The sequence below is a fragment of the Nannobrachium achirus genome (genome assembly GCF_963921795.1).
Source record: "Nannobrachium achirus genome assembly, chromosome: 11".
NCBI classification, from domain to species: domain Eukaryota; kingdom Metazoa; phylum Chordata; class Actinopteri; order Myctophiformes; family Myctophidae; genus Nannobrachium; species Nannobrachium achirus.
In genome coordinates this window covers 51,403,944-51,416,443 of record NC_137820.1, presented here as the reverse complement: position 1 = coordinate 51,416,443, position 12,500 = coordinate 51,403,944, and the positions used below count along the sequence as shown (strand labels likewise).

The 12,500-nt window shown below is 42.0% G+C and overlaps 1 protein-coding gene across 1 annotated transcript in view; it reads right to left on the bottom strand.

Moving 5' to 3' along the window:
- Nucleotides 1-130: 130 nt before the first annotated feature.
- Nucleotides 131-12,500, bottom strand: part of LOC308294420 (neuron navigator 2-like) — an 84,309-nt gene continuing 71,939 nt past the window's right edge. Inside the window, exons 31-44 of the mRNA XM_080737153.1 lie at nucleotides 11,866-12,110; nucleotides 11,329-11,397; nucleotides 10,071-10,230; nucleotides 9,163-9,457; nucleotides 8,300-8,400; nucleotides 7,262-7,357; nucleotides 6,366-6,539; nucleotides 5,660-5,881; nucleotides 4,426-4,592; nucleotides 4,236-4,301; nucleotides 3,204-3,400; nucleotides 2,984-3,093; nucleotides 2,718-2,876; nucleotides 131-2,533 (exon numbers count right to left, since the gene is read on the bottom strand). Of these exons, the coding sequence (XP_080593279.1) occupies nucleotides 2,435-2,533; nucleotides 2,718-2,876; nucleotides 2,984-3,093; nucleotides 3,204-3,400; nucleotides 4,236-4,301; nucleotides 4,426-4,592; nucleotides 5,660-5,881; nucleotides 6,366-6,539; nucleotides 7,262-7,357; nucleotides 8,300-8,400; nucleotides 9,163-9,457; nucleotides 10,071-10,230; nucleotides 11,329-11,397; nucleotides 11,866-12,110 (2,160 nt within the window). The 3' untranslated portion in view covers nucleotides 131-2,434. The remainder of the gene's footprint in view (nucleotides 2,534-2,717; nucleotides 2,877-2,983; nucleotides 3,094-3,203; nucleotides 3,401-4,235; nucleotides 4,302-4,425; nucleotides 4,593-5,659; nucleotides 5,882-6,365; nucleotides 6,540-7,261; nucleotides 7,358-8,299; nucleotides 8,401-9,162; nucleotides 9,458-10,070; nucleotides 10,231-11,328; nucleotides 11,398-11,865; nucleotides 12,111-12,500) is intronic.

Genomic DNA, 12,500 nt, shown 5'->3' with positions numbered 1-12,500 from the left:
TACCATGGGGACACAATGAAGTACCATTTACAGCAAGATGTAGATGCAGGTAATCTACAAGGTTTTAGACATTGCTAAATACTGTATCAAATGTCACCGACTGCTTTGTTAGAGAAAAGACAAGCGGCAATCCCATTTTATTTGTTTATTTATAAACCTGTTCTTAGCAATAACCGAACAATTTACAAAACAAGCCTTTCTGAAAATATAAAATTCTAGATCTACATTTCTAAAAACGTCAGGAAGTCAGGTTGTGTACTCACTGTACATCAACTGTACATTATGAAATGAAAACAAAATCAGACATTTTAAAATGTCTTTATGTCAGATACAATAATACAATAAAACTCCCAACACAAACAACCCAGCAATCATTCAAGTTCAGCATCTCCGAGAGGCAAATTACTTCAAGTACGTACACACATACAAAGCTCCACTATTGAGGTGTGAATCAAAATGCACATAATGTAGTACAGTAGAACAGTATTTCCTCTACAATTTGAGCTATGCGTGTTTTTAATACTGGCCTGACGGTTAAAAACTTCACAGAGAGGGCAGACAAACTAGGACCACTACGTTTTCTTACTCATGCACATGTTGAAATGTGGGGAAAGGTTTGTCTATTGGCAATTCAGTTAACTAAACGTACAATAAGTTATTATCAGCGTTTGTCCTCAAAACCAGTGCATACTAACCTCGTTCTGAACATTTGGCAATCATTTCAATTGCCAATTGCAGAAATTATTTAACCATAATGACGGAAGTATCTTTTTAGCTGAGGTTCTAACTTTTCACCACAAAATGATCGGTGAGGTCATAAAGAGAATAAACTGTAATGTTTTGACCCATTAAAACCAGGAAATCATTAGCTATTGAAAAATCTTGAAACTTTGTGCAAATCTTTGAATAAACAACTGTATATCTCTTAAGCAAACATTTTGTTTTTACTCAAATCTTCTGGGAGGTCCCTGGAACAAAATATTTTGAGATGGCTGTCCATGGCCAAATACATATAATGTTGGGGGTCCTTGACATGAAAAGGTTTGAGCACCACTGATATTGCAACACATGTTTTTTCAGAAAACAGATAGGATTTAGAAGGCATTAGTAGATTTGGCTAAGGTTAAATCAGACCTGGTGAATAGCCAGGCATGAATCAACCACATTGCTTTCTTTCTTTACATTGAGTTAATTCCTTTTAGTTACAGGGACATTTAACATACAGTGCTGTACTGTATGTTTTTGGAGCTACTCTACTATGCAGCATGAAGGAGGATTGCACCATAACATGTAAAATATTATCATTCATAGCAAGCATTATAAAATCAACCCCTTTTTAAGAAGAGGAACAGGGCTGTGCATGCAGTGCAGATTATTGTATAGCGTCTTCTATAGTTTTGATCCTTAGTATTGCGGAAACACAGATTGTCTTATGTTTGAGATCAGATGACATTGAGATATCAGAGCCTGTCAATTTGAGAAACGTAGTTTTGATTAGTTTCTATTTGAGAAATGTCACAAGAATCGCTCGGGGGCCCAGTGGTAAAGTCCCTGCCCACCACCACAGAGGTTGTGGGTGGGTAATGTTTGGGAATGTTTGGCTTCCTACTAGACAACATTGGCTATTATAGTGAAAACAGAAACACCACAGTTTTAATGACAAGACTGTTTCTTGGCATCAAGACGGTCTAGCAGGCTATGGCAGTTGGACTGCGTAACACAATTGCATGAATTAGAAATGATAGCAGACCGGCCTGACCGGGTAAAAATGAAATGTTGTTTTGTTTGAATCATAGCTATGCTCAGATCAGTGAATCTCTGTTAGGTTCACTCTCATTTCTGCTCAAATAGGCTCAGTTTAGTTCACAACTATCAACGTTAAGTCTCCAGCGCACGACTGATCTTCACACTAACAGCGAGTTGCAGAGTCAACAATGCATTTAGCTCCTTTAGCTGTCTCCAATCTGCCCTGGAGAGTCAAGCTTCTCTCTCTCTGGCAACAGCTGGGTTGCTGCTGTAAGTGAACAAGCTGTTACTGGTTCACTGGTCCTGGCGTCATTGATATATGCACATGATTAGCACATCTTTTCCTCTTCCGAATAAAAAGGCAAATGACAAAGCAAGAACCTGCAGGAGGACAGAGTAAGCCGGAGCCCCCAATCGAACAATGTGATCGGTACTGGTTTTTCTCACTTCAACATACTGTATGAGCTGTCCTGCTGTGTGCCCATCTATTCACTAACAGGCATCCAGGATAGCCTTTGCTTTCCGTTGCAGGATCAAGTTCGGTTGCTACCATTATGCCTCTGTTCAAGTATTGATTATGTCTGACTGAAGTCAGGGAGCCAAATAAATTAATGGCGTCCACATGTATCCATCGCCTTGTTGTGCAAACTCTTTTCTAAAAACTCTTTTATCCATCATTCCAAAGCTTTCAAATGGCCGACTCTGGAGCTGGTTCTGCTGTGTTGTCATAGGTACCTTTGCTATGATAGCAATGGTTGACATCCTTGAGTTTCTGCAGCATGGAGACCTGGACGGTGTTTAAGAGATAAGAGAGCAACATTCGTTCAGTTTATTGATATTAAATCTACAGGCTGGCACTTAGTTTAACAACAATCTTTTGAAACCAAGCTGTATGGCTGAGTATATGCTAATAAACTATAAAAACTACTCAAGGAAACGTACAGAAAGAAACAGAGTCCAGTCATACTAACCATTGGGTCTGTCTTTGAGCCTGTGCCATGGTTACTAGAGAAACCCACGTCCTCTGGACAAAGGCGGAGCAAATCCTGGTGGGTGGGACTAGAGGACCAGGGCCAGCTGGCAATCACCCATTCAGTAGGATCCTCCCACTCTGCTCCAGCATCAGACAGCTGCCAGAGAAAAACACACACAAATGCCACAATAGTACATAATGAACTTATACAGGGGGCTGGATATTTAATACCAGCAAATGGCTGATTAAACGTGTGAGTTTTACCTGTCTCAAAGCCTTCAGACAGTATGGGATGACGGCGTAGTTCCACAGGTGCGTAAACCACAACCTGGAAGCCTCCACTGACATGGGACAAGACAGGAAGAGACCTGGCCCTGTACGAGAAGATCACAGTCACTTTCTGACAATGGTCTTTGTCTGTTTGAGCATCTATCTGTCTGAGTGTTTGTGTATGGCTAGCGTGTTTCAAAACACGTTACAGTACCTATAGAGACATCTGCAGAAGTGTGCGTATCCAGGAAGTGGTCGAGGTGCTGCCAGACTGCCAGCAGCCAATCAACGACCTTGTTCAGCTCAGGGTTCCGACAGCGACTGCTTAGCTCCGCCTGTAGAAGCTGCCGCCGGAGGAAACGACCCAGGAAGCCTTTCACAGGCTCCGCTTTACTGGACCACACGATCCAGCTAGACAAGCACAAGAGGCACACAGAGTTGGCCATTGAAACGAATAGAGCTAATTTAAGCACAGAAGACGAACTAATGGACTTTCCAAAAGAATATGAAATGGTTGTTTAAATAAAAGGTTTGTTATGCACATATTTCCACAAATAGGCAACAAAAACAAAGCCAGGGAAGTCTTGAACAAGCTTCCATATTTCTGTAGAATTTACTAGTTGTTGCGACAGTAGGTCACATTTAGAATGAAAACCTGCAGACCATGTCCGTGCGTGCGCTACGCCTCATGTCACGCTCCATATATGGCCAAGACGTCTCCATATATGGAGCTGGCCAATACCTCTAGATCTGACCTCACAGACTCCAGATATGGATGTACAGTAGCTGACCTGTTCTGACATCACAATGATGACTCGACCAGCCAGATTAATAGTTTAACTCCTGCTTCTTAACTGTGCCATATTAAGCAGCCCTGATGTTTCGCTTCTCGCCCTTAGGGCGTCTTACTGGTGGATAACAGTATTAGAAGGTGGTCTCAAGGAGGACAGACAGACAGACAGCACTAAGACAGATGTCTTGTTAAGCACTATGCATTTCTTGTGCCCTATGTCCATAGCCCTTATTGTCTGTGTAATGCGGTGGTTCTCAAAGTGGATTTCAGGGACTCTCTAGGTTCCTTTATGGGGGTCTAAATTGACCGTTACAAGTCTGTAACTTTGACAGCATACGAATGGAACCAAATGGACCCGTCACTGTCAAAGTTAAGGGGAGACCTTAAAATCTCAAAGTTTGATAACCACTGGTGTAACTGTAATGTACAACGCATGACTGTTGTGTACTGTACCTGAGACTGTGCTGGGCCTGAAGCTTAGCAGGACAGGTCTGACTCATGGTTCCAATGACATAGGGACTGGAGAACAGCACAAGTACAACACATTATAAAACACTATTTTGTTCTTTTTCTGTACATCAAGACTGTTGTATGTTAGTTGTATTTCTCCATACATAGCATGCATGCATGCATGCATACTGACCAGTGGTGTTGAGTGGTGTTACACAGTCCGTTGATCAGTTCAGTAGGTGGCGATGGGAAGTAGTGGAGGTTCTCTACAATCACCACTAGGGGCAGCACTGTGTCCCCTCTCCCACTGTTGCTACCCTTGTACTGCTCACACAGCTTACACAGAGACTGATGGACCTCCTGTGTAGAAACCACACACGCACACACAATCTTGTGAGCTTGTAGATCTGCTATTTTCAAACATTTTGTACTTTTACTTTTGGTACTTTAAGTACATTTTGATGCCAATACTTTCATACTTTAACTCAAGCTAATTTTTAATTCCGGACTTGTAACAGATTATTTATATAATGCAGTATTGATACTTTTACTTGAGTAAAAAATCTGAGTACTTTTTCCACCACCACCCTTCATGTGGAGGTCAGGTCATTCAGTGCCTTGCTCAAGGACAGAGCAGAGTAGTTCCACATCCCCATTAAACAATTAAAGCCCATATACTTCGTTGACTGGAGTCCCCCAGGGTTCAGTACTAGGCCCCCTCCTTTTCTCTCTACACTAAATCTCTTCTGAGAAAATACTGTAGCCTATCAACACTTTTCGACGAATGTTCACCCCAGAATAGGGATGATACGGCTCGTGTGGTTAACAATGACACAAAAACAGAAAACATGACGGACGGACGCACACGCACACAAACGCGCGCGCGCACACACACTAGGGCATTCACCAAATATTAGAATATTTGAATATTTGAATATCAGAGTCACTTTTCGACCTTGTTCACCGAAGTCGAATATTCGCTTATTTTTATTTTTGTATTGTTTTCTCTTTAAAAAATATATAGTTTATAAAGCTTGGCTAGATAGGAAGTCATAAGAATGAGTTGCCAATGCCCCTGGTGGATGAATTTGTTAATGCTCTATACCAGGGGTTCTCAAACCTTTTTAGGCTATTTGAACTGAGGACCCCCACCCTGACAAGCACTTGGAATTGTAGGTATTACATTTAATGTGACTCGGTTCCGCAGATAAATATTGTGAAAATAGCAGATCTACATGCTCACAACGCCTCGCAAATGTTCGCCTCTTGCTTACTTAATATTTACCAGTTTGGCCAGTCCTGTCGAATATTCGACTATTCAAATACTTTGAGGTTGAATAATTCGAATACTAAAAATCACGATTCGTGAATGCCATAGCACACACACACAAACACACACATGCACACGCGCGCACGCACACACACACCTGCACGTTGTTGTCCCCCACACTGAAGACGGTGATCAGTCCTGGTGCGACGTCCAGCCCTTCCCTCAGTACAAAGTGTTCAGCCAATCGGGCGGCCAGGAAGCTCTTGCCTGTGCTGCTGGGACCTGACAGAACCACACAGCGCTGCTCCTGCAGCTGGGAGATGTACTGTTGCATTATGGGTAGAGGGACGAGGGTCTCAAACACCAGGCCGTCAGGACACTGGAGAGATGAGTCTGAAGAGAGAGAGAGAGAGAGAGAGAGAGAGAGAGAGAGAGAGAGAGAGAGAGAGAGACTTTTCAGGCCAAGGACCCCTTAGTTGAGAGAGAGATTAAGCAGGGACCCCCACCACCTTATCATAAATTCCATATACAGGTAGTTTAATTGATGACAGCACAATCATCAGTGTATTTTGGATTCATTTAAATTGGTGTTTCAGATATTTAACCACTTGAACCATCAATACTTAATAAACTTGAACTTTCACTCTGTACTTGGTCTGCTCTTTTTCCCCCTCTACACCAAACCTCTTTGCCGACGGAAATAGACGATCTACAAGCTCACAACACGCGTTGTGAGCTTGTAGATCTGCTGTTTTTGGCTTTAAGTTCTCAGAATTTGGACACTATGGGTTCAGGTGGTTCAGACAGACAGACAGACAGACAGACAGACAGACAGACAGACAGACAGACAGACAGACAGCTACTGTACCTTTCAGACAGACAGATATGGTGTCGCTGTCTCCCACCAGGTATCCGCAGGGCAGTAGCTCGGGTGTTTGTAAGCCAGGGTGACGGTGGATGTCTGCGATGCTGTAACCCAGCACGCTGTCACTGGACAGGCCTAACTGGCCTACGGGGTCTATATGGTGGAGATACTCCTACCAGCAACCAATGAGAGAGGTCAGCGAGGTCATTCCAATGCTACTGGACACAATTATTTCTTTAATGCAGTACTAGCCACTTAAACCACATTATGTTGTTGAGTGGCTCTATACAATTACATCGTTTTTTTAGCTCTACTTTAGCTCTACAAATATCTTCACTGAAAATAACAGATTGACAAGTTCACAACACGATGCATGCGCAACGCATTGTAAGCTTGTCGATCTGCTATTGTCCACCAAAGTTCTCCGCTGAATACGAATGCTGGAGTTGAATTGGTTAAGAGATACAGAACAAGATAACTAAAAGAGATATTTCACTTTCAAAAAAACGTTTGATCATTTTATCATCTAATCAGGCTTTTATGAACACCCTGAACAGTTTTTAATTTGCTTGATTCAATATTTAGATATTTGAGGTAAATGTTATCAGGCCCTCCTCCTGCAGGACGCCTCCCCATACACACCCATTGTAACTTCTAACTCCATTTTAACCATGATATCAAAAACACCCATTATTTTTTTCTGGTGACTCGTACTACCCTCCTAATACGTGAGCAGGCTGTTTTTTCGATAACTTTTTTCATTTATGTTTAATATGTTTTTATTAGGAGGGTATTATGAGTCACCAAAAACTGTTCAGGGTGTTCATAAAAGCCTGATGAGTGAACTTTAAGTGAACTATCCTTTTAAGTAAATAAAATCTTTTTTTTTTTTACCTTGAACAAACTCCGGACCACTCCGTCCAGAACGTCCCACCTGGTCCGCCCACTCACACGCATACAGCCAATTAGAAACTCCGTCTCATTGTTCTCCTGGAACACCCCCAAAATAACATGCACAAGACAGAAAATAAATGGGTGAGTTACTTCCATTTTTCACTATTATGTTGAAATATGAGTTCACAAATTGAAACATTGCCTGGTGTGGCATGCTGGACTGGTGTCTTGCAGTGAAAACAGTACAAGTTCACACCACGCAGCAGCATAACATGTTGTGAGCAGGGGTGTCACAAGAGGGGGAAAAGTGGGGCTGAGTTACCAGGGCCCAAGGTGAAGGGGCCCTAATTATTTTATACTTTAGCTATTGAAAAATAGCAGATATACAAGCTCACAGTGTGACAGCCGTGCTGCGATCTTGTAGATCTGATATTTTTGAAAAGTCGTGAAAATGTGTGCAAATCTTTGAATATATGCATTTTTTTTTTTGTAACTCAAATTTTGAGTCCTTCACATGAAAAAGTTTGAGCACCAATGATATAGAAACAGGTTTTTCAAAAAACCTTAGAAGGATTTGAAATATTCAATATAGTTAAAGCACAAAATAACGCGCGATAATGCGCTCCCTGTCTAAATGGGTTAAACCCCCTCCCCCTATAAAGAACATTCATGGGGGGCCCGCAGTGAATCCTTGTACCCGGGGCCCAGAATTTGGTGTGACACCCCTGACTGACAGATCCAGATGTTTGTGGTTAATGACCCGGCACTGTGATCCATCCAGATGTTTGCTGTGTACTACAGTGATTCTCAATGTTTTCAGGCCGTGACCACCCCCACAAAATAATCATATTTGAACTGGGGACACCCCCACCACCCTGAGGTATTCAGTTTTGTTTTACTCAGTTTCTCACAGTTGAATATTGTGAAAATAGCTAAAAGGTATTGAAAGCTAGTCTTAAAAGTCCTTAAATTGTCACTTCACTGTCATCTGGAGCCGCAGGTTGGGAACCACTGGTGTACTGTATGAGTATACTGTACCTGTGTGGCTGTGTTGCTGCTGTGAGACAGAGACACCACCACTTTCACGTGTCGGCCTTCTTTCCTGCAACCACTCTCTGCACCGTCCAACAACAGCATGTCTACAAGAAAACACAACACGTGGATTAAAGCATAAGAAAAAACAATATTGCGTACTAATTTTGTGAAACAGTGTAAAAGGAGCCCCCCACACTAGTGCTGTTTCCTAAACAACACAATGTGTAAAATGATGACGTTTCAGTAATATTGTTCCTGCCGTTCTATATACTGCCAACCAGGTGAGGAAATCACAGATTGAGGCAAACTTTGCTATTGTGAAATATCCGAGACCATTATGGTTTTTTATGGAAGATGCTTCAGAACATATTGCTAGTTTGACCACTTTAAATGCTCTAGTCTGGAACGGAAAATATCCAACAAGTTCTCAATGTGTCTGACTGTGATGTTTGTAGATATGCTATTTTCGCTGTGCAACATGCTGGCTTCTATAGAATCCAAATGACTAAAATCTGTCTTGGCAACTGAGAAATGTAACCCATGCACAAAGACTAAATGTAGTAGGGCTGAACCATATTGGAAGAATTCATTTGAGTTTACAGAGTTACAGACATGAAATCTATCTATCCTCTTCACACTTCACTATTCCTGATCTTTTCCTTGAAAAGCCCCCCCCCCCTTCTGCCTAGTTTGCCTAGTGTCATACTTGGCATGCAGTTGAAATGATATATTGTGCTATCCTAAAATGTACACAAACTCAGAACTTTGCACGCCTGTGCGCGCACACACACACGCACGCATGCACGCACGCACGCAAACACACACACACGCACATCCTATCCATTCAAAATGGCTGACTTCATTACCCAGGCCAGTAGACTCTGTGACGTTTGAAGTGTGCTGGCTCTGAGTCTGACCCACACAGGGATGCGTTCCTCCTCCTCCTTCGACAACGCCTGCGCTGTAGCGGCCGTTCTGCTGCTGGGGGCCGTGGTTCTGGTATGCGTTGTGGTTGTGGTGGTTGTGGTTGAACTGGGCCTGATGTGCTGGGCCGGGCAGGGCTTGGTTCTGGAGGCTGGGACTCAGACTGTGGTGGTCGTCGTGGTCCTGTGTCTCTATCTTCAGACTCATGTTCTCCTGCCTCAGGGCCTCCATCTCTCCCTGTAGACAGTGGTGTAAAGTAACTACAGTAAGTACAGTTACTTAAGTAATGTACTTACTGTAGTACAATTTTGAGGTATTTGTACTTTACTTGAGTATTTCCAATACTTTTACTTCTACTTCACTACATCTCGAAACCAAATATTGTACTTTTACTCCACTACATTTATTTGAAAACTTGAGTTACTCGATACTTTGCAGATATAAGTTATAATATTCTAAAATACATTAATCCACTTTAGACCTATTTTATACCTAGACTATTTGAAAATAGCCGTTCTACAAGCTCACAACGCGTCACATCGTTTGTAGATCTGCATACCATACAGTTTGTTATTATTTTAAATAATGTATGAATTTTTGAGGGGTTCCAGGTGCCCCTGAACTAAATGACTGTTAACTCTGAGAATGTATCAAATCTGTTCCATTTGTTCACTCTCAGAGCTATGGAGGTCTGATCTTGGATTGTAAACTGAAAATATATATTTTTTAATAATAATAAAATGTAGAATAATATGCAAGAGTACATGATGGTGCATGTACCTACAGGGAGAAATGGAGCTTTAATCTGGTTAGTTAATATTGTTCATAACCATGTATTTATGAATACTACCTGCATGCGCGTCATAGCCTCCCGTAAGGTGTCCAGCTGATGGGCTGAACTCAGAGCCTCCAGCCTGATGTCGGTCAGCTTCATCTCTTTGTCTCTCAGTTCACTGCGAAGCTGCATCACTGTCTCTCTCTCCTCACTGGCAGACACACATTCTGAGATCCTGAGCACAATCCAAACATAATTCACACTCAGTTACCTGCTTACAGTCCATTAAAGCACCTTCTGTAGAGCAGGCCTTGGTGGGAAGATATCGTCGTTGTCGGGTGCAAACCAAGACCGTTCGTTAAAATAGCAGATCTAAAAGCACACAGTGAAAATAGCAGATCTAAAAGCACACAACGCCTCGCACCGCGAGGCGTTGTGTGCTTGTAGATCGGCTGTTTTGTGCGACGGCCTTGGATGATGAAGCAGGGCTTTACTTGGCGAAAAAACATACAAATTTGAAACTTGGAGATATGGTTTCTGCCCGACAGTGACGATATACTGTGTCTGTGACTGTGTAATGTTAACTATTTTCATTTCACTTGTGTAATTGCCAGACAATTTAACATGCCCCAAAGTCAGTGAATCACTTGTACTTTAAAGGTAAAACAAATCAAGTCCTCCACTCCCGTCAGACCCAGATATTTCTGACTAGATTAATTGATTCCACTTGGAGTACTGTACTGTGCAGATAAAGCCATTGTAGAAGTCCCAGTTTTCACTCATTAGTTTTGTTGCACTATAAATCCACACTGCTGTTCCATCTCTGAGAGGAATTGTTTGGGAATGTGTTTCCTTTTCAGACACCAAATGGTTCAAAGAATCATCTGGGAAATAATAATTTGAAGCATTAGGGTTTCGCGTTCTTTTTAAGTTTGACTTTTGAGTAAGAACAGACTGCGAGGTTGTTGCAGTATAGTGGATAGAGTAGAGCAGAGTTGCAAGGTAAGGGACATCTACTATGGCTACCATTGTATCACGAAGACTGGTGAGAAAGGGAGACAATTAGATGAAGGCTTTGTGGATTATAAACATAAGGTTGCATGGATTATAAACATAAGGTTGCATGCCGCATGCAGAAGTTTGTACATTTTAGCAAACAATCCCATCACAGTTTCATCATCAAGCTGTGCGAGTCTCCATTTATTCAACAAACCTTTAATCACTTTGAGGGTGGGGGGGTGTCTCAGGACCTCTATAACCCGTGATTGATTGATTATTGCCTTTATATTAGATAGTTTATTTAATTTGAGGCTGACAAAGCGTGCCAGTTTACCGAGCCAAAGAGCCAGTCCTCAACAGTGAGCTGTAAGCCCAACCTCCGACAGCAGGGGGCAGACAGGGACTACACAAACACATGTGCAATAAACACAACATAGAATAAGTGAAAGAAACAACTAAAAAGGAGTTGGTTTTGACAGACAACTTTCATAGAGTAAAATATAATCTTTTAAGGACCATGCCGGTGGTTTTGGTATGTTTAGCCTATTGACTACAACTCACAGTACTTTGACACTACTGCTGACAATCTGCAAAAGTAAACCATAGTTTGTTTGATTTTCAAGGAAGCCACCACTGGACCATTTCAGTATGTTTTGCAGACTAACATTGCCTCAGTTATTCAGTATTAAAGTCTATATATTTTTAGACAAAATAAGTCAATTAAACTAATGTGAAGTCAAAGAATAAGTAATTAACAGATTAATGGTGTGTGTTTATGTACGCTATCACCTAAGCTGGGAATAGATGTATTGATGCCGGTATGGTCCTTTAAAGGAAGTTGTAGTTGGAAGTTGCCAGCTTGTAGACTTACAGAGAGCTGGAATGGGGGCTCCCCAATCCTGTTCTGATTGCATTATTGGGGTTGTGTTGGTCGGAGGTCTTAGAGACATTCTGGTTGTGTTGGGAAGATGCCTTGAGACACATGTGTTGTTGTTTTTTCTGACTGGAGGACAGTTTGGACTTGGTGGGCAGAGAGGAATCGTCCACGTCCGAATGGGATGAGACTGGTTTCTGAGTCCTCCGCTTACCAAAGGCCTGCTTGAAGGAACTGCGCAGCTGGAGGGAGGCAGAAGAAAGAGAGTAACAAAGAGGGGGATATCGTTTTAGTTATTGGCGACAGCAATTTGTTTTAGCAGAAATACTAATTATCTCAGAGACCTTACCTCACAGACCTGTCACATTACAGTGAGAGCAAGAGGAGAGGAGAAAGACTAAACACAACAGGGACAACATCACGACAGAGAATGACATAGTATGGACAATACTGGGCAGTGTGAAACAGCACTCCTCTCTTCCCTCCGAAACTCAACGTGTCAAGACTATCAGAGGGTATATAGCTAGTAGCTACCAACAGCTATGTTCTTATAATAATACAGTGTTTCTCAATCATTGCATCATGACCCACTTTTGGGGTCACAGACAAAGAACGTCCCAGGCGAACACTGT